Below are 26,427 nucleotides of genomic sequence, written 5' to 3' on the forward strand. Positions count from 1 at the left end.
CCAGAAGCCTCCCGGTGGCAAAGACTTCACTGAATTCACCTCCCATATCGTCCCCAGGACCTTGCACAGGGCTGAGCATGGATGTCAGTAGGAGGAAGCGGATGCAGGTGAAGAGGGCAGGCATGGGAGTGTCTACACCTGGCTCCAACTCCTGCTCTCCACTTAACACCTGTATGACTGAACAAAGTTGCCAAACTACCTGCTCCTTGTCCAGAGTGATAACAGTCCCTGAGTCCCAGGATTATTGGGAGGACTTGATGAGATAATATATGTAAAGCATTTCGCACTCAGTAACCATAACCAGCAGGTAATAGTAATAGTAGTAGCAGCAGTAGTAAAAACAGGGTCCATAACCACCAACTCCCAAGTAGCTTCAACAGGCAAAGATCAGACACAGGTTGTAAGAATCCCTGCTTATTAGTGCCTATTAACTAAGATAACACATTAGGCATCTCCTTTGCCCTATAAAAATAGGATGGTCCTGGGGCGCCTGGGTGGCTTGGTCGGTTAAGCGTCCGACTTTCGCTTAGGTCATGATCTCGCGGTTCGTGGGTTTGAGCCCCGCGTCGGGCTCTGTGCTGACTGCCAGCTCAGAGCCTGGAGCCTGTTTCAGAGTCTGTGACTCCCTCTCTCTCTGACCCTCCTCTGCTCATGCTGTCTCTCTCTCTCTCTTTCTCTCTCTCCTAGAAATAAATAAAACATTTAAAAAAATTTTTAAAAAAATAGGATGGTCGGTGACCAAACACAGTTCCGTGCCTCTCTCCTCAGAGACAGTCTTCCCCACCAACCCCTGCCCCCCATTTGCTCCTGGGGATCACCTCCAATCCATCTTCTCCTGACTTCCGGCACTCTGCTTTGCCACCTCTGCAGACCTTCCACTCCATATAGGCCCAAGGGAGGCCCAGCCCCGGGAGAGCAGTGGTGGGCACTCTGCATTTCACCAAGGCCTCCCCTGGACAGCCTCTTCATTTGGCCCTCTGTGGTCTGTTCATCCATTCGGCGAGCACACCTTTATTGAATGCTGGACTCTACAGATCAAAACCTAAGCCAGATGAGCGCCCTACCCCAGAGGACCGCCCAGCCCTGAGCATCCTCTGGCTTCTCTCTGTTAATCAGAGACTACCTCTGAAAGCTTTCCTTCCTCCTAAGCAACATTGCGATGATGGTCTCATTATCAGCAATAAGGGCAGGGGAACTGGAGTCACACTGCCAGGGCTGGAATCCTGGCTCTGCCACTCTCTTCATTACATAACCACAGGCAAATTCTTCCCCTCTCGGCCTCACCCGCCTCACCTGTACAAGAAGGACAATAATACCTACCAATTAGATTTGTCAGAATGAAATGAAACAAAAACCCCATGAAGTCTTTAGAACAGTGCTTGCCACACGGTAATAAAATGTTCACTAATACTATTTACAACTTATAAAAATATCCACTCTTAAACTTAGAATGGCTATTTGGCCATTAGCACAATGGTGAGCTATGCCAACAGCTGAAAGAGGAAAATGTTCTAAACTATTGTTCTGAACTATGTCAACAGCAAGACCCTGCTTTTTTAGGCATCTGCCAGGCCAGCTGAAATCTCTGCTTCCAGGGAAACTGTAGAGACTCCCCAGCAGTGACCACAAGTTCTATTTGGTAATTCAAACTCAAAGAAGGCTCTAGCACAAAGTGCATCCAAAGAGCTCAGTCAGCAGGGAAGTGCAAGAGGCTGCCCTCGGCAGAGGAGGGCTGTCCCCACCGGTCCCAGTAAGGCAGCCCATGGCAGAGCATTCAAGGTCAGTGTGGGTTCTGGAACCAAGCAACAGTAAAATCAGTGGGCAGGACAGAGCAAGGAGAATCCCGACAACTGGCAACATTTGAAATCTGAGATGGTGACAATGCGGCCCTGGGTGATCTGTCACTGACAGCAAGGCTCTCAGTCCGTGGTCCAGGATATGAAGGAGGATCCAGCTATCAGGGGCGGTAGCTGGCAACAGTTAGTCAGGATTCCCCAAGCAAGTGAACCTGCATTAAGAACAGTCCTAGCAGGAAGCATGGTGGTAAGCACGTAGGTCAGGACAAAAATACTTTTGAATTACCTTAGCTAATATGATAGGTGAGTCAGAGAAGGTACACAGAGGGAGAAAAAGAGAAACGGAATGATAAGACCGAGAGACCATGAGTCACCCTGAGCTCACCCCTGACATACCAGGGGCCAAGTCTACCAGCAATAAAGACTTGATCCCAAGCTCCTCCAACAATGCTACTTCCTTTTGCAGTGGCTCTGTTGACCAGCTATGGGCACCTGTACAGAGCCAAGGCAGGGAAAATGATGGAGAAGGGCCAGAAGCAAACCCAAGACAAAAACACTTTAAGAGGCAAGCATTCCAGGCTAAGTCAAGGATATAAATGTCCATAGGGTTCATTCTGCACACTCAGCATTTTAAATGAAATTGATCAGCAGAAGGGTTATCAGGGATGTGCAGTGACACATGGGGCACAGTTCTATTTAGGGCTTAAGTCTTTTCTGGAGAAGGTGACTAGCTAGCACCAGCTAACCAGACTATGTTTTCTAGATCTATAGCATGTTCTCTCAGCCATCAAATCCAGAGGGCAAATGCCAAAGGTCTCTAGAGGGTTAGTCCCTGGATAACGACCTAGAGATTCACAGTAATCTTTTTCCACTGCACATCTTAAAGCACATATCCATCCCCTTACATTCAGACTTTCCCCTTCCCAAGTCTCTGAACCAGAGCCAAATCTCAGCCCCATACTCCTCCCTGCCACAACATGGCTGTGACCCATGAACTTGACGTGAATGGGCCATGCCAATCTTTGAGGCCTCATTCCACCAAACCTCCACTGCTCCAGGGCAATGGGAAGGAAAGAGCCAGCAGCACTCACAGCTCCAGAAATAAAAAGACTTGAGACTTTTTTTCATACCAGTGACAACACTAGGGGCTCCCAAGCCCAGCAATAAAAAGTAGAGGACCCTATCTTTGTGCTTCACTGCCACAAATCGCTAGGCAGGTCACCTAATTCTGGCCATGTCCTTGATGAAGTCAATTCCAATGTCTGAAACTCAGTTTCTCATCTGTTAGCATGAAGAAGCAAAACTAAAGTCACCACCAAAGTCACCTCCACCCCAGGATTCTAGTACTCCCTGATGCAGGAGACCAAAGAAGTCCAACATTTGTTGAGCTCAGGGAACCAGGCCACATTCCCTGCCAGGGAGGGGCCCCAGACTGGAAAAGCAGGAGTGGCCATGAGGCCACAGCCACAAGAAGGGAGGAAAGAAAGTAAGCCATGCCTTGGAGCCTGGAACAAGCCAGGCCAGCCTCTGCTGGACTTCTGAAGTGTTAAATTCCTGAGTGTAAGAAAGATACCAGATCCCCCAGGGTCCAGACAGATGAGCTTCTTTTTCCTCAAACTAATATCTGGGATGGCTGTGTGTGTGTGTGTGTGTGTGTGCGCGCGCTGTGGAGAGTTTCACTCCTTACTGACTACCAGTGTGATGCTGCGCACAAGAGACCAAGCGCTTGAGGCTAATCCCATGTGCATTCCTCCCAGGCAGTGATGGGCAGCCAGCCACCTTCCCGTGCAGCCTCTCACCTGGGGGTTGTCCATGTACCAGAGAAGGCAGTTGGCCTGGGTGTCCAGAATAAAGTACCTCCGCAGAAACTTGCCACTGTTCTCATTCTCCTCGATGTCCAGAAACCCACAGATTCGGTTCTGTCGATCCACATAAGGCATTCCTGGGCTCTGCTCACATCACCCTGCATGGCAGGAAGAAGGGAGGTGCTGATGAGGAGGGTGAAGCGTGCCCTACCTCAGGACCTGGAGGAACTCCACTCTGGCTTCACTCACCTCTGCAAGAAGGTAGGCTTCTACCCATCACCCTCTTTCCCATCAGCCCTCCCAACAGTCTCCTTCCCCAAAGCACCAAATGTTCCACCCCAACCAGAGCCTGGAAACTTCTATCAATTCTGTTCCATAAGTAGACATCCAAATGCATTAACATGTACTCAACAAATTTCCTGAGGATCCACTGTGTGCCGAACAGAGCCTCACATAATTTTATACATAAAAAGAGGATATAAGCCTAGACTTTGGGTCAGAGGCCTGGGTTCAAATTCCAGGTTTATCCACTTATTAACTGTGTGACTATAAACTATTTAATCCTCCTGCACCTCAGTTTCTCCACCTGTAAAATGCAGATAATTGTAGTACCTACGCCTCATAAGATTTTGGTGAGAATTAAGTGCCCAGCAAACATTAAGCATTTTACAAACACTAGGTATTATTATGACCCTTGTAAAGTAGGCCATAACCCAATTTTATACACAATGAAACTCAGAAAGACTTTAAGCTCCAATGCAAATACCTGCATAAAACTTTGCCAGGAATGCAGCCACAAAGAGCAAACCCTCCAGCTCCTGAAAGGTACTAAGGAATTAAATCGGAGGGGCTCGTGGGGCCTTGTGGCAGGGCTACACCCCTCAGCTTCACTGACTTCACTCTGCTGCTCCTCAAAGGCCACCTGTGACTGAAAGAATGAGGAATCAAAAGGCTCCAACCAATGAATACTTTCATAGACTCCAGCAGGGTCTCTGATAATGGCAGACCAGCCTCCTTTCTCCTTGTAATTTCCTTCTGACTCTCCGAAGAGCCAAACAAAAGGGCAGGGGCTCTAGTCTCCTCCCCAGAGAGGATGAGCACCTTCCAACAAGCAGCTACACCCAACCCGGATGCACAGGTGGAACGCAGAGGCCAGAAAACACCACATGATGTTCTGACTTTCAAGGACAGACCCCACCCACCACTGGGTCCAGCTTGGCTCTGACAAGGAAAACTCACCATGACCCAAGCCCACCAGGGCCCTAAGCAAAGAGGTGAGCTGGCTGGCTCATGGCCATGCCTACACCTCAACACTGGGTCAGCAAGGAAGCCACCGAGATGCCCGCCCATTGTGTGCCCAGGGCAGGCCAGTCCCACCCTCCCACAAGATTAGGCTCATTGGAAGGGTAGCTACTGGTGGTGTGGTCTGCTCTCCCCCACCCCCACAGGGGGCCCTGCAGTGTGGAGAGGCTGCCCCAAGAAGAAAGTGCCCCCCCACACACACAGATACCAGTGAACAATGAATGCTTGATTGCAGGTTAAGATCAGCCCAGATTCCCAATGGGAACAGATGACAGGGGACCCAATGGATACTCGCTGGGTAATGATGGGGGTACAGCAGGCAGAGAAACAAGACAAAGATGAAGCAGCACAGCTAAAAGGGAAGAAAAGGAGAAGTAAAAGAGAAGGTGAGGAAAAGATAAAAAGTGGTCTAAAGAAGGGGCTTTAAAAGATGGTGGAGGAGAAGGAAGCGGCAGTACAGTGGGAGTAGAGGAAGTGGAAGCAGTATCGCGTCTGTCTCAGGTACCTGCAGACAGACCCCTGCTCCCGTTTCACAGCAGGGCAAAAGCAGAAGAGATGGGCTGGAGCCAAGAGTCAGGAACAAGCACCAGGGGAGGAATTGCAAGTCTTCTAGCAGACACTGGGTCAAAGACAGGAGGCAGTGCTGGCTGGGAAGGAGCACACCCCTAGACAGGATGCAGTTTCCCACCTCCCAGAGAATCAGGGGAAAACTGGAGTCCCATGCGGAAAGGCTGGGACATCCCAGGAATCCCATGCACGGTCCCACACAGCTGCCCAGTCAGGATGAGGGAGCTCACCCATCCCTCAGGACAACTAGGCAAATCCCCTTGGTGCCAGCCCAGCCACAGAGACAGAATTTCCAGGGCGTTCAGGATGTTGCCACTCTGGGACATCTCTAAGAGAAAGCTTATTAACTGCAGCGGGATAACCAAGCTATCTCTAGCCCCAGCTGGTAAGCACAGCAGCCAACTTCATGCTGGCTTTCAAATGTTCCCTTTACAGCCTACAGGATTCATCAGTGCCAGTCCTTTTCTCGGGTCACAAGCTAGAGAAGGCACTCTTTCTACAGTCTTCCAACAGTCTACTTTTGTTGAGGGGCTTCCCAGTGACATGATCCACGAGTGGGAAAGGATCCTCATGTGCCAAAAGGAAGGATAACAAAAAGGATCCTGGTTATGTCTCCTGGCTATGGTTCTATCGCCGGAAAAAAAGCTGCTCAGATGTCCTGGGAAGCAGCTGAGTCACGGAGCTCATCAAGAATGTGGGTGGTGAGAAGAAAGGATGAGCTTCAGGAGAACCAAGCATCACGTGTAAACGTTGTTATGACTAGCCGACCCACACAGAGGCAACTCACTCACAAGATGGCGCACCAGACACAAACCTGAGGTCCTAATTCCCAATCCTGTCAGTTCATTCTGACCCCATTTGTAAATCCTTTGTCTGAACAGCAGCCAAGGTTTGGTGCAGGGAGCCTGCAGCTCCCGGCCCCCCAATCTCCTCTCCCTGCTCTTCAACCTGCCACCACCATCTTCCAAGTCCCCTGGCTCCTCCTCTTTTTCCTGGAAAGAACCCCTAATAGAGTGATCTCTGTCACCCCATGCGCAGACCCAACAAGTGGGCACTGAGGGAAGAAAGGGAAGTGCTACTAATGGATTCATGAGGGGAGAAAAACACTTTGATGGACACATACATAGAGTCACCCCAAAGTCCCCTCCTAAGACCAAGGTAAAGGTTTGTAGTGTTCTATCTTTCATAACATCCCTCCAATTATATAGTTTTAGCCTGTTTTCTGACTCTCTAAAATCACTTGCTGTCCTAAATTTCCTTTTAATCCAAGTTCCTGGTGTAAAACCTTTGGGTGGAGGTAGTTTTAGAGGGTGCTTTATCCAAGGAGTTGCCCTAACCCATGTCCTGGGCCCCATACCCTGACAATGACTCTCTCTCAATCTCCTGGGGAGATGTTCTCCCCTCTCTGGGGCTAGCCCTAGTAACATAATTAAATCTTGGCTCTAGTAGCATAATGAAACCTAGAACCTTCTGAGCCTTTTGTCACACAAAAAGCACAAAATACTCGTGCAGAAAGGGACTTCGATTCCACCCCACTCACAGCCTCTTTCCAAAGCATGTCAAACCTCCCTAGAATTTTGCAATTTTTGGTGCAAAACACACAGTATAACATTGCTGGAATTTTAAAAAATTCACTCTGGCCAACCATTTTCACTTTTGCAGGTTTTTTCATGCCCCTATCCACATAATTGGCCTTTTCAAATTTTTAAATTATATCATAAACATGTTCCACATTGCTTCATAGTCTTTATAACCACTGCTTTTAATGGTTGCATAACATTACTGAACTGCATTTACCATAATTTACTTAACCATGTCTCTATGATTAGATTATACTCAATTTTTCACTATATAAATAATGTTAAAATTCTTATTTTCATGCTTTGTTTCTTCTTTTACATGGAAACAGCATATATAAATTCCAAGCAATAATATGACTAGGTCATAAGTAACGATCTTTTACAATTCTTGAGACCTATTACAAAACTGCTTCCCAAAAAATTTTGTCTGTTTACATCCCAGTCAGCAATATATTGTTACCATCTCTAGAACTTTATAAATATTGAATGTTCTCATTTTAAACTGTTGCTAGTTTTAAATATATGATGCCTAGTGAGGCTGAACATTTTTTCACATTTGTTTCCTTCCTTTGTTAAATGCAAATCAAAATTACCTGTACATACAATAGGGTGTCCTCTCTCTCTCTCTCACACACACACACACACACACACACACATACACACACACTAAAACCAAGCCAAAGCATAGCCTCCCTTAATCCAAATAACTGAATAATGCATTTTAATGAAAAGTAAAATAGAAAAGAGGCTGGGGTGCCTGGGTGGCTCAGCTGGTTACGCATCCAACTCTTGATTTTGGCTCAGGTCATGATCTCACAATTCATGAGTTTAAGCCTGCATCAGGCTCAGCACCAACAATGCAGAGCCTGCTTGGGACTCCCTCTCTACCTCTCTCTCTGCCCTTCCTTCCCTCCCCACCCCCCCCCATAAATAAATAAATGTTAGGAAAAAAAGAAAAGAGGAAAGTTTTACATGATCTAGATTTCTTCAGTATATAAGTTCCTAAGTATGCACTGCACTTGAAAATTGTTAAATATTTAATTTGTGGTAAAAGTGAAACTGAGCAAAAAGTGAATTTGCATGGAGTTACCCATTGATCAGCAACAGAAAATGGGTGAAATGTGAATTAAATCAAGATTGCTGGCCAACATTTGCAGTTGACCAGATGAAGCTCATTAGAAGATTCAAGGGCTTTCTATCTTCAAATGAGGTGAAGGGCACTGGGAGATATCTGTCTAAAACATCTCTTTGCCCATTTCAATGTCTTAGTTTCCATTATTGGAGAATGTTTAGTCCAAGAATAAAACTGTCCCCTACGAATTGAGGCAATTGACATCTTTATCAGGCTGATTAAAATAAGAAACAGCTGTGATCAAGACCCTAAGGAAAAAGAACATGCACCAATGAGAGACAGAAGCCCAGGCAGGTTAAGAGTGTGAAGAAAGGGGGGGGCGCCTGGGTGGCTCAGTCGGTTAAGCATCTGATTTTGGCTCAGGTCATGATCTCACAGTTTGTGGGTTTCAGCCCCGCGTCGGGCTACTGTGCTGACAGCCAGCTCAGAGCCTGCAGCCTGTTTCAGGTTCTATGTCTCCCTCTCTCTCTGACCCTCCCCTGCTCATGCTGTCTCTCTCTCTCTCAGAAATAAATAAAACATTAAAAAAAGAAAAAAAAGAGTGTGAAGAAAGGATTGCTGCTGGAAACAAATGTCATCTACTTGAGAAGATTTCTTAGGGTTCTTACACACCCAGGATAGGAGCATGAACTTTTGTGGAAAGCAATTTGGCAATATGTAACAAAAGAGCTAAATATGTTCAGACCCTTTGACCCAGCGATTCTACTTCTAGGATCAGATCCAAGTAAATAAAGATGCAAATGAGGATTAAAATTTTGAGGCACCTGGTGGCTCAGTCAGTTAAGTGTCTGGCTTTGGCTCAGGTCATGATCTCATGGTTCATGAATTCAAGCCCCTCATCAGGCTCTGTGCTGACAGCTCAGAGCCTGGAGGCTGCTTCAGATTTTGTGTCTCCCTCTCTCTCTGCCACTCCCCCACTCACTCTGCCTCTCTCTGTCTCAAAAATAAATATTTATTTAAGTTTAAAAACAAATAAACATTAAAAAAGATTACAATTTTAAAAATGGCAGTTGCAATAGAATTTTAATAACAACAAGTTGAAAATGCCCTGAATGTCCCAATGATTAGGGGATAATTAAATAAATTATGGGGAATTTGCATAAGGAAATGTTACACAATCATTAAAAAAAAGCTATATTTCCAAAGAATTTTAAATGAATTAGAAACTCATTATACCATACATTTTTAAAATATGTAATATGTCTTAGAAAATGATCTCAGGGCACCTGGGTGGCTCAGCCAGTTAAGCATCTGCCTCCTAATTGTGGCTCAGGTCATGATCTTACAGTTTTGTGAGTTCAAGCCCTGCACTATCAGGACAGAGCTGCTTGGGATTCTCCCTCTCTCTCTGCACCTCCCCCACTCACCCTCTCTCTGTCTCTCTCAAAATAAATACATAAACTTGAAAAAGAAAAGAATATAATCTCAATCACCTAAATATTATTTTTGTATTTCCATATTCAGATAGAAAAACACTGACATATAGACATCAAAATAGTGGCAGTTCTTATCTATGAGTTATGGGTGAATTTTATTTACTTCTGTATATTTTCCAAATCTTCCAAATATTCTATAGGGAATGTAGGCTCCTCTACTCAGCAGGTAGGAAAGCTATTTAACTGCACACACACCCTGACCCCAGTGTATAAATTCTGAAGCTGAGAATAAATCTATCAAGTCTCCAGATTCCACAAATAAGCAAAACCTTGCCTCAATTATAGCTCTCTTGGGACCTTTTGGGGCTTCAAAGTCTTTTCTTTTTAAGTAAGTTCTACACCCAACATGGGGCTTAAACTCATGACCCTGAGATCAAGAGTCACACCGACCAAACCATCTAGGTGCCCCAAAGTATTAAATCTAAGCACTATCCATCACAACTGCCCAAGAGCCAGGTACCTACCCAGAGGGCTTTGGCAGTCTCCAAACTAGTGGGGTTTGGGTTTCTTACCTACTCTTGCAACATCTTCTTAGAGAGGCTCATTCTTTCATCTGCAGGTTTGGTTCCTTACTCTCTGGTCTTCATAAGAAAAGCCCCTGTCCTTAAGGCCAACTCAATACTTAAACTCACATCAATAACTATATTCCTCTACTGCTATAGCATCTAAGTCACACCATGCCCAGCGCTCTGGGAAAACAAAGAAGGAACCCTGACAAAGACCCCCAGTGGAATCTCTTTCTTGAGACTTAGGACAGGGCTGACATTAAAAAAAAAAAAAAAGGTTGAACAGATGAATGAAGAGATAGATGCATAGATTTATTTTTTAAAAGAAAAGCTACAGGGGTGCCTGGGTGGCTCAGTCAGTTAAGCATCCGACTTGATTTCAACTCAGGTGATGACCTCACGGTTGCTGAGACTGAGCCCCACGTCAGGCTCTGCACTATCAGCACAGAGCCTGCCTGAGATTCTCTCTCTCTCGGCCCCTTCCCCATTCTCTCTCAAATAAATAAATAAACTTAAAAAAAAAAAAAAAACTTTTAAAAAAGCTATAGAGCTATTACATCATTAAAGCAATAATTTGCTCTACTGGAGTTCTTATTTTTAAGATCGCTAGTGCAGTTTGGAGATACAGAAAAAAATAGAGTGAAATAAGGGAGATCCATCTGCTTGACCATCCTGATGCTTATGAAGTAATAAAAGGGACAGAAAGTGATAACAGAGATAAAAACCTCAAATGGTATTGGTCTCATTATGAAACAAACTCTGACAGTTCAAACATGAAAAAACATTAAATATGAAAACAAAATTCGTTTTTAAATTCGGAGATTTTTCGTTCACGTTACTTTGCGTGGTAGAACAGCGAAATTTCAGGGATTTTCTTCCCGAAACGTCAGGACGGTGTTTCTCGACATGTGGAGGAGCATATGCAGGAGAACATCTCTTGTCTGGTTACCCTGTGCGGGCGGAAGCTGGAGACGGCAGCGTCCGAGGTGAGTGAGAGGGATACCAACAGGAAATTGCTAAACTTGGACAGGAGAAAGTTTATCAGGAAATGACATCAGAGGCCTCAGAGGACTGTAATACGGCAGACAGGAACCAGGATGTGGAGGTTAAGAGCAGTCACTCCGCTATCGCTAGAGTGGGCATGGGCCGTCAGAACAGAGCTCACCTACGTTCAAATCTGCAGCACACACGAGCATGTCCTGCACAGCTGCACCAATGCCAAGGGCTGGGTAAAAACCACGATAACAGCAAGGCACAAGCAGGCCTATTTCAAAACCCCTCTTTGGGAAAGGACCAAAGATTATAACTTAGGAAGTGTGGGAGCATCTATGTGCTCTTGTTATACTATTGCTGCATTTTAACATGTCCTCGGAACAAATTCCAAATAGTCTGAAGGCAGGAGAGTAATGTGAGAGAGAAGGGAATGTACTGAGAGCATGTTCCCAGCGGAAGTGCTGAGTGAGAAATGCAAACATCCACAGCAACAGCGGGGGCTAAGAAAATGTGCCCATGTGACACAGTCAGCCCAAACCCTCCTGGACCCTTTAACTTTGAGAGCCAAAGACACTCAAGAAGGAATTTTTAAGGGAGAAATTTTCAGAGAAAAGGCCAGAGAAACTGAACATTGATACATGGTGATCAAGATGCCAAAAGCAACAAAAGTATTTTAAACAGCCATGATGCCTTTTAACAGCAGCTTCATCTATGGTCAGAGAAAATGTGGCTGTTGTAGCCCGTAGAAAGTCAAGGCCTTCCTGTGGCCCAAGGCTACACCAGAGATCACAGGCACAGGTAGGTGAGCAGCCACACCTGGTTGATACATTAGCCAATAAAAAACGGAGATCTCCAAATTTCAGAACTGTGGCAGTTCCCTCCACCACCCCCCCTTAAAAAACAAAATTAATTCAGTTTTCACTGCAGGGTTTCCTAACAGGAATCCAGAGCTAAAATCTTCATTTAAAACTTGACCCACTAGGGGCACCTGGGTGGCTCAATGGATTGAGCGTCCAACTTCAGCTCAGGTCATGATCTCACGGGTCGTGGGTACAAGCCCCATGTGGGGCTTTGTGCTAACAGCTCAGAGCCTGTAGCCTGCTTCATGAAGATCCTGCCTCTCCCCCCCCCCTCTCTCTCTCCTCCTCCTCCTCCCCAGCTCATGCTCTGTCTCTGTCTCTCAAAAATAAATAAATGTCAAAAAATTTTTAACAAAAAACAACTTGACCCGCTAAAACACGGGCAGTAGAAAAATGAAAAGCTATCATTACTTCTATCTAGTAGCCTTTTTGCAAAGTGCCAGGGGAAACCATATGGCCTCAGCCTGTCCGTCTAAAGAGAAGGTGGGGAGAAGGAGGGGCTGGGTGTGGCAAAGAGGATGTGCAGGTGACAGCCACCAGTACAAGTGCATTTGACTAAACTCTTGCATGAAGGTGACCATTAAAAAGGGCGTGCTGATTTCAGGTACTCACCGATGTGGGAGAGTCAAGTGAAATAGCATATATTTTAGAGTCAGACAGACTCTGCTGAACTCCTCTGCAAAATGGAGAGAATCACATTACCTACTTCAAAGGTGGCCGTGAAGATTAAATAAAATAACGTGTGAAAAGTGCTTAACAGGAATTCTGGTAAAGAGTAAGCACTACATAAATGTTATGATGCGCGCGCACGTGTGTATGTGTGTGTGTGTGTGTATGTGTGTGTGTGAAGTGCCTAACAAGTAGTATATGGTTACCATTACTACCGCAAAGCTGCTCATTACAGGGCAGGCAGCTGCATGGGCTGTCTCTATCCCTCCAATATCAACAAGCAAATGTCAAGAGAAAGGCTGTAACACTGGGAACCCCCACAGAGAAAGGCATAAACCTCCCTTACTTTTCCCTTTACTCCGAAAACCACTGTATTTTACGTCTCTCAAATTCTCCAGGAGAATTTGAAAAACAATCCAAGAGACCCACAGACTCCATCTTGGCCAGGCTACCCTGGGAGTTAACAGAACCCAAGCACGAAGATCAGGTTCCAGGGAAGGGACTCGGGCCTGTCTCCCGCTCCGCCCACAGAAGCACCACAATGGGGGAGAGAGAGCCCCTTTGCAAGTGGATGGCCAATTTTAAGTCCTAGCTGAGGGGACAGCAAATCCTGGCCTTCGCCCTTTAACTAGTGTTTCTCAAGAGCGTGAGGACAAGAGGACCTAGCTTCCCACCCTCTGTATCTCAGCTGCCAGCCTCTGTGGGCAGAAAGGCACACCACAGGCCCAACGCTGAAAGCCTTTTGCCCACACTGGGCAGTGTTAGAGGAGCTCCTGCCTCAGCAGGCTTTGACCTCCACAGTGAAAGAGCTCGATTCAGCTTTTAATCCTCTGCAAGTCACTTCAGTCAACAGAGAAGAGGCTTTCACAAAGCAGATAAATTATAAAGCCTAAAAGGTTGGATGGGCTTCACGGCAGGGGCCAGGGGAGGGGAAAGCAGAGCAACCCAAGATTCGGAATAAAGGCCAACGGAAGTCTTCCAGTTATAGTCCCGCTGCACCAACCACAGGCCTCCTGAGAACAGGAAGGAAGGGACTCCATCCCTCCCACCTCTCAGCTGCCCTATCTCCCCACCCTGTCCAATTCCCGGGCTCAGTGATGGGCTTCTACTGGGCAGGGCTAGAATTCTTCTCTCCCCATAGGCTGTCACACTATAATATTTGCTCTGCTTCCTTCCTTTCCAACGCCTAACAGATTAGATTGCAGGCGTCCTATCCAGCTCACTAAGACAGATGGAAAACTGAAAGCCAGGCAACCCGGACTGCTCACGGTAGGAAGACAGAAGAGGTGAGGAAGTCCAGTGTGCCAGCACCCAGGCCCTCTTTTCCAAGCGCTGGGACTATACGGGCCAGAGTAAGCCACAGTAACTTCAGTGAATCAGGAGTATCTACTGTGAGTATCTCTGTGGCGCACAGCAAGATCTAACTTGAGACACTCCAGCCTTTTGACTGGGGCATCCCCCACCTGTCCACCGGCCTCCTGAAGACAGGAAATCAATGAAGTGCCAGCTGGATGCACACAATGAAGACCATGCTCCTGCTGTTCGGAGCTACTTCACAGCGTTCCAGCACTTTCAGCAAACACCCAGCAGGCAAGCAGGAGGGCTGGCTGTTCGGGAGGATATGACTGATAGGACTAATACTTCTCCCGTCCCACTTTTGCAGAATCTCTCTATAGGTAGGCACCAACCAAAACCTGCATGCCTCCAGGATTTTTTTTAATGTTGCTAAAATACCAAGCGCAATATGGTTCAGCTCACGAGGATGACATGATGGGACACGCAGGCCCTACTTCCTTATACAAAAGAGAGAAGAAAGCACCGACAAGGGAAAAGACAGGCTTGCAAACTCTACCAAGGAGCAGCTGGTTTACAAATCAATACCTAGGTGATTACCCCCATCTGTGAGGTAAGCAAGGCTCCCATCGTTAACTGGCTGGAACACCACCTGGGGCGCGACAGGCACCCTGTAGAAAGTGAGGCTCACAAACAGGAGACAAGTTCGAAAGGCAACATCCAGAGGAAACCCTCACGCACTAGCTTGGTGAACCAAATCTCTACAGGATTGAGGTACTACCACACTGTTCTTTTCCCTTCCAACTGGACAGGGGCAAGCAATTCATGTACCTGCAGCCATTCATTCATTCATTCATTCATTCAACAAACACTTTGCTTAGCACCTAGGAGATGTTATACATAGTGTCTAGATTACAAACTAGACTTTGCTGTGGCAAAAGTCATTGTGCGTTCAACGGGCACACATGGAGAGGACTAGTATCTGAAATGAGGAGGCTTTTTGAAAAGCCTCGTTCCTTAAAGCACGACGGATCTCTATTTTAGGAACTCATGTACAGCGAGGGCCTCCGTCAGACTGTAAGCTCCCTGAAGACAGAGGCTGTGTTTAGTTCCTCACTGCCTTTCATATCCTTACTATCCATTAAATGTCAATGGAATGCAACCGTGAAACAGAACACAAACACTTCTATTCTTTCAAGACTTTTGGCTTTACGGTTTCTGAAGGCTTTGACACCGAACAAAGAAAAACGATGAAGCTCCAAAAAGGAGGTTTAAAGGGGGCTGACTTAGATATATTAAGAACATGAGTACAATTTTGGAGCTTCAGCTCCAGTGCAAACCACCTCTCAGCGGGCCGAGGTGCCTTCAAGAGCCGCAGCTGGCGACCCCATAAAATGCTTTCTCTCCCCTCCCTCTTTTCTGCTGTTCACTCTTCTCTGAAAAACCCCATTTGGAGTCCGAAAGAAAGAAAGAGGAGGAACAGGAGACGGAGTTAGAAGGGGAAGATTCGGCTTGAACCCAAACTCACTAAGAAGGAAGGAAACTCTCTGGCAAAAGGCTGGGGGTGTGGGGGAGGACCGGCCTGGGGGAGGAGACGCCTAAGGCCCAAGTGGAGGTGGCCCTGGCGCGCCACTTCTATGTCTGGAGATGCCTGTACAATTTTCCTTCCTGCACCGCTTTTTCCCCCCTCCTTTTTCTGTTATTGGGGAGGGGGGAGGGGTATGTATGTATTTTTTGTTGTTGTTGTTAATTTGATGAAGTAACAGTCTTCAGAACTAGAGCAGAAAAGGGAAGCGTGTAAGGTGAGGAAGAAGTTAGTGGGAGCCAGAGACAGCTCTCTGGAGGGTGCTTTCCCAATCTGGCACCGAACTTGTATCTTAGGACAGTTTTCCTTCAAGTCTCCCCCACAGCCTGGAGTTCCAGAAGCCCGAGGGCCCGAGCTGGACCCGGTGGAAAGGAAGGGATCTCCTTAGGGGAGCACCCTAGGCCTGTCACGTAATAAGGTAATAGGGGAAGAGAAAAAATGAGGCTCCTTGGCCCAGTCCGAGCCCACGGGACTTGCCTGGGACGTTCTCCGCTCTCCTCCCCTACCCGCAGCCCGGGTAGTCGTTGCGAGGCCGGTGCTCCAGCGCCAGAACCCGCAGAGAAGTTTCGCCGCTGCAAACGTGAGAAAATGCAGCTCAGCAGAACACCCGCCCCCCCTTCCCGCGGCCCCACCCCCGCAGCCCGACCCCTGGTGGTGGCGACCTTGGCCACCCCGGACGCTCCAGAAAAATGGAGGAGGGGCCGCCATCCGGGATTTCCCGGGGGCTACCGGAGGTGCCCACGGGCCACGGCGACCTTTCCCTTCGCCGTCAGCCACCAGGGCAGGCGCACCCAGCCCCCGCCTGCGCGCCCTCTGCGCCCCCGCCCGCGTTCCCCTGCGCCCCCTGCCTCCCAGCCTCGCCGGCCCCCGCGCGCCCCTCTGCGCCTCTCTGCTCCCCGGCCCGCCAGGGCGCCGCACTTACCCCGCCGTGCGGCGGCCGGGGCTCGGGCAGGGTGGGTTACATCGGGTGGAACGCGTCTCTCCGGCCGGCCCGGCCGTCGCTCTCGGGGGATTTCTTTATCTCGCTGCCAAACTCTCGGTGCTTTTCGCTCCTCTCGCTCTTCTACCCCCCACCCCCACCCCTCCTTCTCTCTTGTCTCTCGCGTCTCTTTTTTCCGGGTTAATTACGTTTCGCATTAAAGCAAAACCCAGCCCCGGATGTGAGTACAATGCTCCGCCGAGCCCGCCGGGGGAGGAGAGGGGTGCCGGGGCGCCGTGGGGTGGGAGGGGGCGCGGCCGCGCGCCGCGGGCTGCGCGGAGGAGGCGGGGGCGGGGCGTCCCGGAGACGGCCCCGGTGGCGGCGGGCCAGGCGCGGGCCGGGACCCCCTCGCCGGGGTCGGCTGCCGCGCAGGTGGGACGCGGGCCGCGGAGACTGCCGCGCGGAGGAGGCCTGCCTCGGAAGCCAAGCCCGGGGCAGCAGGTGTCCGGAGCCGGAAAGGGGCCCCGGAGCTGAGGGCATCCTTGAAGCAGGGAGGCGAGGCGGAACGCGGGCTCTCTCTGGAACCCCATTTCTTCTTCCTAGAGCCCCACCCCTCGACTTCAGCCGGGTCTCCCTCGGATGGGGAGCCCTTAGCCTTTCTGGGGCCTCAGGGTGAAAGTTTAGGGTTGGGACCAGGAGAAGCAGCGATTCTCCTGGGTTGTCATGAATGTGCCAGAAGAGCCCACTGGCACCGGACGTTGTAACGAGGGGTATGGGGACTTTCTTTGAGTGTGACGACGCAAAGACGCCTTTCCTGCCCTCAGAGCGGGAGGGTGCTCTGGAAAGAAAAAAAAAAAAAAAAGGGAAACAGACAAGCATGCATTAAGTAAATAATGCCAAAGGGAACCTAAGAAAATTACTGTGTGCCGGTGCAGCCCCTGCATTATCTCATTTAATCCACACGGCAACCCTACGGATAGCAATCCCGTTCACGATGAGGAAACCGAGACTCAGTTAAGTAATCTGCCCTGGGTCCCACAGTTAATCAATGGCAGGTCTGTCAGGTTCTGACGCCGGCCTCCCACGTGGGGAAGTCATTTACATACACAGAAAGTGAGGCGCAAAACGCCGGAAAGACGGACACCTAGTGGATTCACCCTCGGGATGGAGGACGGAGAGATGCTGTCTCTGGCGTGTTGAGGCTTTGAGGGAGAAGCGGACAACGGAAGAGCCTCAGGAGGCTTGGGCGCAGGGGACTGGCTGTGCGGGAGGAACGGAAAGGCTGGTCCACACCCCCCTGTTCTGGGGGAAAGTCATGCTAAAAGGTCTCCAGGAGCTGAGGCAACAAAGCCTGGGAGCAGGGGACCTGGAGCCGGAGGCAGGTAGCAGCACACACCCCGAAAGCACCAGTGATGAAACCACACAAGTTTCCTCTTCCATTTTGATTGCCAAAGCAAAAATGAGCCACCCGCTCTCTCAGGTGTGAAAAAAAAAAAAAAAAAAGCTTGATGCTTTAGAGCATTTTGCTTCGAATGAGGAAGGAAAGGGGGACACAAGAAAAAAAAAACATTTCCTTTGAAATAAATACATCAACGTCAAATTTTTTCTGCTCCTGAAAGTTTTTGCTAGTCATAAGTTTCAGGCAGCATAACGTCTTAAGGAGCATGTTCTCTGGAACCAGATGGACTGGGTTTGAATCCCAGCTCTGCCTGCCATTTATTAGCTTTGATCCCTGGGCAAATGACATTTCTGTACCCCAGTTCCTGTCTGGGTCGTTACGAAAAGTAAACAGAGTTAACTTTTACACTGTTTAGATCACTGAGGTACGTGAAGTAGGTGCTATGTAAATGTTTTTTTATTATTTAAAAATTAGATTATGGTTTTCATTGTGAAAAGGAATAAAATCCCACCCGGCTCCAAGCAAATCTGACTGGAACTGACAGTTTCCAGTATGAGCAATGAGGTAAAAGTCTCAGATTCCATGGTATGGTTCATATTAAAACCCATAAAACTCTACTCCCCATGGAGCCTGCCTGAGTCACTCAATCACAGAGCCACAAATATTTTCTGCGCACTACTGTGTTGGATGCCTGGGAAGCAAAGGGAGCCAAAGGCCTTGGGTCTCATTAGGAGGAGACAAGTGTCACTGGAAAGCTGAGGTAGCCTTGTACCCCTCCTGGAAGCGCCATGAAAATGGCACAGAGAATAAGGACCGTGTCTTTAGAGGAACAAGACATCTAGGGGGAAAGGTAAGAAGGGGACTTGTATCAAAAAGGAGATGGACTTGGGGCGCCTGGGTGGCTTAGTCGGTTACACGTCCGACTTTCGCTTAGGTCGTGATCTCGCGGTTTGTGGGTTCGAGCCCTGCGTCGGGCTCTGTGCTGACTGCCAGCTCAGAGCCTGGAGCCTGTTTCAGAGTCTGTGACTCCCTCTCTCTCTGACCCTCCCCTGCTCACGCTGTCTCTCTCTCTCTCCTAGAAATAAATAAAACATTAAAAAAAAAAAGAAAAGAAAAGGAGATCGACTTTGAAATGAGCCTGGAAAGATGGGTACAATTTTCCTGGATGGGAGCAAGAATACACTGACCTAGAACGAGGGTCATCGGTGCACTTTGGGTGATGCTCATGTTTCACTGGGAGCCCCATTTACCACATTTGCCCCTGGCCAGGACCTAGCCCCAGTTAGGCTACAATTTCTGCCCTGATTCCACTCCCTTATACCTAGGTGTCTGGGTGCTTCCTCAGCGGACTCCCTCCACCTCCTCCGTAGTGGGCACCACAAAGCAGGTGTCAGTTGAATCTGTGCCCTCCTGTAGCCCCTTTGCCATCTCTTGACCTGGACATTTAAAAAATACTTCCATTACCTGATTTTATTCTTTTTTATTTTTTTTTCAGTGCAATAAATAGTCCTGATGTCTAAAATATAACTGCCTGTGGGGAAAGGAATGTCAAGAAAGGACCTTTCACATCAGCTGTTTCAGTCCCCTCATGGTGTTTGCAAGATGAGAGTCAACAATTTGCTCAAGGTTTTTCAGCTAATTAGTAGCACAGTTGGTTCTAGAACCCAGGGTTGACCACCACCAGAATCTTCTATTATTAGTATAGGAACCTTTCCATGAAGATGGAGACTTCTGGCCCAGAACCCAAGAATCTGTAAACAGTACCCTTATACTCTAGCCATTTATTTATGTATTTTCTATTTATTTTCAATCTTAATGTCTGGGTAACTAGACGGCCTAATAACCTTCAGTGGTGCACCAGTACACCCCCTGGGCAAATGCACTATTCTCTGTCCTTAAAGATACACATCATATAAGGTACCAGACTGCAGCCAGGGCCCATTAGTTCCTTTGGGGAATGTGTGAGACTCAAAGAGCCAAGGACATTGGTTGATCCTGGTTCAGGCCAGTTAATTTTGCACGGAGATAAATTTCTTCAAGGCCATAACACCTCTAATGCTAGTTGGTCATTTCATAAATAGTTACTATTTGTTTCCATAGAGAAGTATCACCCATTTCCGGAAAGATTACTCAAACTAACTGTTGTTCTATTCAGTCCTAATCATTCAACAAACAATTATCTGAACCTATTACCATTTTTACTCCCACCGTGTATATTGCATTTACTTATTATCCAGGTACTTGCTAAATGCTAATTGTTTCACCTGGATTATCTCACTTGAGTCTTAACTGGGAGCAAGGTTCTATTATGTTCTCATAGATAAGATGACTAAGGCATAGAGACCCAGCCTAGATACAAACCTGTGCAGCCTGAACCCAGAGCCGGCCCTCTTAATCACAGAGTTTGTGAAGGACAGAAAGACATAACACAAAACTCTTTCCTATCCACATTGTCGATAACTGGCATCATTTAGAACCTCCGTTCCATTTCACCTAGTAATTTCGTATCCAAGGATATGCGGTACAGAAAGTCATCTGGAGATATATACAGTATATATGGAGTATATGTGTATGTGTACATATGTCATGTATCCATATGAAATATATACATAAATACTCACTGCAATATTGTTCATAATGTTGAAAATTGGAAATCACCCTCATGCACATCAACATGGATTGAACAGGTAAATACTGGTACATCCATACGATCCAATGCTATGTAGCTGTTAAAAAAGAATGAGATGTGGGGTACCTGGATGGCTCAGTCGGTTAAGTGACTGACTTTGGCTCAGGTCATGATCTCACAGTTTGTGAGTTCGAGCCCTGCATTGGGCTTTGTGCTGACAGCTCAGAGCCTGGAGCCTCCTTCAGGCTCTGTGTCTCTCCCCCTCTCTGCCCCTCCCATGCTCATGCTCTGTCTCTCCCTGTCTCTCAATAATAAAAATGTTTAAAAAAAATTTTTTTAAATAATGAGACGTAACTCTTTATTAAAAAAATTAAAAATACTAAATATTTCAAGTGGAAAAAAGGTACAGAGCTGTCTGTATGATATAGTCCTATTTCTGTAAATAAAAATTACATATTTATTATATGAAAAATGTGTAGAAGACTACATTCCAAACTGTTAACCACAGTTCTCTTAGGGTGGGAGAGGAGGGATTATAATAGTTTATTTCACTTTCTAAAAGATATATTTCTGTAATGGTTAATTTTTTGCAATAAGCATGCATACATTTATTTGGTTGTCCAAAAAACAACCAAATAGTGATTTAAGTTTTTAATAAAAAAAATTTTTAAGCTCTATGAGAAAGCATATTGTAGCACTCAAGGAACCCATCCTTGAGGTTGGGAGGAAATATAGAGAAATCTTTATTTCTAAGGAGGGGATGAATATACAGGGAGACAGTATAACATGTACAGAAATAACTATTATAAAAGCCAGAAACTCATAGGCAGAGATTGATGAGGAGAGAGAAAATTCTGTGGGAAAAATCACTGCCAGCTGGGGTTGAGAGATGCAGGAGGAAATGTGTAGAGGAGATGGCACTATGGAAGGACCTTGAAAGAAAAGCAAGATGTAGAAGGCGGAGAGGGGGTGAGAACAGGTGGACCCTAGATAAAGAATGCATCAAGGGCAAGGCCCAGAGGCCAGAATGCATGGGATCCATTTGGGGAAATACGGGCAGTCTAGTTCAGCTGGAACACAGTAGGGAGATGAAGGATTTTCATGGGGAACAAAGTGGGAAATAAAGGTGTCTGGAGGGTCTTTATTGATAAACTAATGAGTTGTATTTATTATTTTAGGCTTCAAGAGCCCCTGAAGGTTTTTGAGCCAGGACGTGACAGAATTAGCAGTGAATAAGCAGCAATTTCATAGTGACTGCGTAGTAACTGGACTCTAGCGCCAGGATTTGCCTCCTGTCACTAATTAGCTGCAAAGGCATGGGCAGGTTATTTTACTTCTCTCTGTTTCCATAAAATGGGGAAGGTGGTCATAATAGATAACCTATCTCCTACCATTGTTGTTGAGATTGAGTGAGTTAATGTTTCTAAGGAACATGGCAAGCCCTGAGTTTGTATGTTAAACTTAAAAAATCAGTATGGTACCTTTGGATTAAGATCTTTGCATTTCATTTTGAAGCTTTTATTACAAAGAGCTAACATTACATGGTGAATTATTAACTATTCCTTCTTTTCCCTTTCACAGGGTTGGAGATTATTAATGTCATTTTACAGATGGAAAAATTTAGGTTTTAAGGAGAGAGATGAAATGGCCCGGCCCAGCACCCAGGGTTATTTCTAAGCTCAAACTCTCAGAACCTGGAGAATAGGAAAAATGGGGAGTGGAAGAAACTTTGGCAATTTCTCTTTATAGGTTAAGGGAAACAGCAGTGAAGGGCAGTAATAAAGTAAATTCAAAAAAGATAAAACTTTGGTGGGACACTTGAAAGTTTGTATATAAAATTAAACTTGTAATATATATATGTATATACTTGTAATATATATAAATATAAACATATATGTATATACTTGTAATATATATATAAATATAAACATATATATGTATATACTTGTAATATATATATAAATATAAACATATATATGTATATACTTGTAATATATATATATATATATAAACTTGTAATATATGTATATACATCCTGGATTATGGGCCCCCCACCAAAAAAAACATATGTTGAAGACCTGACAATGTGACTTCATTTGGAGACAGGGCTTCTAGGAGGTAATTAAGGTTAAATGAGGTCATTAGGACAAGGTCACCTTATAAGAAGAGGAAGAGGTCTCTCCCTCTCTCTGTGTGCACCAAGGAAAGACCATGTGAACACACAGCATGATAAGGACCATCTTCAAGCCAGGAGGAGAGCTCTCCCCAGAACCCAACCATGCTGGCCAGCTGACTCAGACTTCAGCCTCCAGAGCTAGGAGAAAATACATTTCTGTTGAGTAAGCTGCCCAGTCTGTAGTATTTTGGATTCACATATGTACACATACATATAAACATGCAATGCATACATACACAGGCCAAAAGGGTTATTTCCTAGTAATAAAGTTTGGAAAATATTGCTATATAGATAAATCTGACACTAATAAACCTCAAAACTGAGTGCACATCCTCTCCCCAGAAATAACAGCCTGCTGGCCAAATGCACCATTCCTATTGATTCATGCTGATGGCATTGTTTTCCCGTCAGTTTGAATAAGGGCAGTGCTCTGCTAGAATTTCTGCATCCCCAGCAATGCCCTGTGATTATATGGGAAGAAATGGGCCCATAGAATCAGAGAGAGAGAATGAATAGATGTGTTAGCTTTGTATCTTAACACTACAGTTAAGTTTTTTTTATATAACTTTATATTTGCGTAGACTAGTTACATAATTCATTTTCTTGACAATGAACCTACAGAGGGGCTGCTATTAGCGAAGTCTTATGGGTGAATATAGTCAAAATCGTTAAGTGGAATAAACTCTGTCCAGTTTAATCCAGGAGATCCCTATGGTAGTCAGTGAAGCGGGTGGACTTTTATATCAGTGCTTCTTAACACAAGCTCACAAGCTGATTATTACAACACAACAAAAAAAGCACAAAGTATATTTGAACATGAATTTATGTCCTTCCATTATTTTGATAGGAAATACATACACACAGTACAAAGTTCAGAAGGTGCAAAAGAGTAAGAATGAACAAATATTTCTTCCGCTCATGTCCCCCAAACACTGTTCTCCTCTCCAGAGATAACTAATGTGTGTGTGTGTGTGTTTAACAAATAAATAAATAAATAAATAAATAAAACATTCAGTTTTGTGAGGGTATACTAAAAGTGTTAAAAGTAATTATCTGAGTTAGATTTACAGGTGATTTTTAAAAATTTTTGTATTTGTGAATTTCCAAGTATTCTTTAATAAACCCATAGTATTTTGTTGTCAGAAAAAAATTATTAGTTTTAAAGGTAAATAAATACATTTTAATTTAAAAGTACCTTAGAGGGGTGCCTTGGTGGCTCAGTTGGTTAAGTGTCCATCTCTCGATTTTGCTCAGGTCATGATCTCAAGGTTCTTGAGTTCAAGCCCCACATCAGGCTCTGCGCTAACAGCACAGAGCCTGCTTGCTTGCTCTCTCTCAAATATTTTCAAAAAACGAATAAATAAATGTATCTCAGAGATTTCATAGCTGCTTTGTGATTTGAAAACCACATAACTGAGGTGCCTGGGTAGCTTAGTTTGTTGAGCATCTGACTTTTGATTTCAGATCAGATCATAATCTCACTGTTGGTGAGATTGAGATCGAGCCCAAGTCCAGCTCCACACTGATAGCACGCAGCCCGCTTGGGAGTCTCTCTCTCCCTCTTTCTCTGCCTCACCCCTCCTTGCACTCTCTCATTTTCTCTCAAAATAAATGAATAAACTTAAAAAAATAGTAAATTACAAATAAAACATACATAGAACTAACTTTATCCTCAAATTAAAAATACTTGTCAGTCTGTGGATACATTTTTCAAAAAAATTTAGCCAATTTTGTTCCATTCACATTAAAATTCCTGCCACTGGAAAAGATATACAGAACCTGATTTACCAATCTGAACCCTGAGACCTAGTGAAACTCATTATGATTCACTGGAAACAGGTAATTTGCTCAGGGATATTCTTTGAAATTTCATCATAGTTTCTATGATGACTCCACATGTCTATCAAACTATATTAAAACTAAGTATAACACTAGGCTGGAGAATTAAGCCCAGTCCAGCCTAACTTCTTTATTTAGTAATTAAACAATAACAAGCTAAATTTATCCTTACACTTAATACTTAATGATGCTGTGAATGTTCTAATTGGATAAACAGCCAAATGCACCCTCCAGCAACTGATGTCAAAAGATGTCATAGTCTTGCTGAAAAGACATATAGGGAATGTGGCACTGATCTGGAGGTCACCCTTCTGGCAACTTGAGTCTCCAGAATGGAATTCCAAACACAGAAAGCAAGAGGGAAAGGGCGTCTTTGTAGCCAAAGTCCCTGCATTAAGGAGAGCCTTTCTTAGCCTTGCTTACTAAAGGTCCAGTTATGTGGTTTCACAGTCCTCAGAAGATTAGAAACAGCAGGAGAATGGAGACAATATTAGAGATGAAGGAGGGGCAGGATGGAGGAGGAAATTATTTTATTTGGTTCATTCCTATGTCTGTAAATGGATTAGCTGACAACAAAGGACGGGAAAGAAAAGTTAAGAATTCTCAGAAGCTGGGGTGACTGGGTGGCTCAGTCAGTTAAGCGTCTGACTTCAGCTCACGTCATGATTTCACAGTTCGTGAGTTTGAGCCCATGTGGGGCTCTGTGCTGACAGCTCAGAGCTTGGAGTCTGCTTCGGATTCTGTATCTCCCTCTCTCTCGGATTCTGTGTCTCCCTCTCTCTCTGCCCCTCCCCCGCTCATTCTCTCTCTCTCTCTCTCTCTCTCTCTCTCTCTCTCTCTCTCCCTCTCAAAAATGAATAGACATTAAAAAAAAAAAAAAAAGAACTCCCAGAAGTTATATGTGCTCAAGACAATCTTTGTCATTCCTGGTGATGACCTTGGGTTAGGAAAAGGTGGTTGAACTGTGATTAGTGCCTTTATTTTAGGTGGAGAGTTTGGAGAGTTCCATGTAGTTTTGCTGGTAGGAGTGGTGGCCTGTGGGAAGCAGACCATCTCTGAGGGAGGTGGTTAAGAGAAAGCAGAATTCACTCATGCTCTTTTACTTTTTTAAAATGTTGTTTCATGTGCATTATGTATCTTTTGCTTAATAATACAAAAATTTTAAAAATATTCAATGCCCATACAAATGACTTTACAAATAAACAGTTGGTGAAAATGAAATTGCAAAAATTAAAAATATTGAAGACTTTAAACTATAAAACTCCTAGAAGAAAACATAATAGGTAAGCTCTTTGGCACTACTCTTGGCAATGATGTTTTCAGATTTGACACCAAAAGAAAAAAAAAGCGGACTACATCAAACTAAAAAGCTTCTGCACAGCAAAAAATACAATCAACAAAATGAAAAACCAACCTACTGAATGTGAGAACATATTTGCTAATCATGCATTTTTTAAATGTTTATTTATTTTGAGAGAAAGAGAGAGAGAGCGTGGGCATGAGCAACATGAGCAGGGGAGGGGCAGAGAGAAAGGGAGAGTGAGAATCCCAAGCAGGCTCCACGTTGTCAGGGCAGAGCCCGATGCAGGGTTCAATGCCATGAACCTGACCTAAAATCAAGAATCAGAAGACTCTTAACCAATTAAGTCACCCACAGGCCACAACTAATCATGTATTTGATAAGGAGTTAATATCCAAAATATAAAAAGAACTCACACAACTCAATAATAAAACCAAAAGTCTGATTAAAACTTAGACATTTTGGGGGCACCGGGGTGGCTCAGTCAGTTGAAGGTCTGACTTCAGCTCAGGTCATGATTTCACGGTTTATGAGTTCAAGCCCCCCACATTGGGCTCTCTGCTAATAGCCTGCCAGGATCTGAGCCCACTTCAGATCCTCTGTCCCCCTTTCTCTGCCCCTCCCCCACTTGTGCTCTCCTA

The 26,427-nt window shown here is 45.5% G+C and overlaps 1 protein-coding gene across 6 annotated transcripts in view; it reads right to left on the bottom strand.

Moving 5' to 3' along the window:
* PLEKHA2 (pleckstrin homology domain containing A2) overlaps nucleotides 1-26,427 on the bottom strand; it is a 74,720-nt gene that overhangs the window by 42,518 nt on the left and 5,775 nt on the right. For 2 of the 6 annotated variants that reach the window (XM_039242508.1, XM_039242511.1), the window contains exon 2: nucleotides 3,596-3,759. In XM_039242508.1, coding sequence (XP_039098439.1) covers nucleotides 3,596-3,736 — 141 coding nt within the window. In that variant the 5' untranslated portion in view covers nucleotides 3,737-3,759. Of the gene's footprint in view, nucleotides 1-3,595; nucleotides 3,760-16,001; nucleotides 16,097-16,446; nucleotides 16,710-20,463; nucleotides 20,512-26,427 lie in introns of those variants that run through there. The other 4 variants (XM_039242507.1, XM_039242509.1, XM_039242512.1 and 1 more) reach the window with 4 other exon arrangements.

This window comes from Hyaena hyaena, unplaced genomic scaffold (genome assembly GCF_003009895.1).
Source record: "Hyaena hyaena isolate Hyena2069 unplaced genomic scaffold, ASM300989v1 scaffold_215, whole genome shotgun sequence".
In the NCBI taxonomy this organism is placed as follows: Eukaryota; Metazoa; Chordata; class Mammalia; order Carnivora; family Hyaenidae; genus Hyaena; species Hyaena hyaena.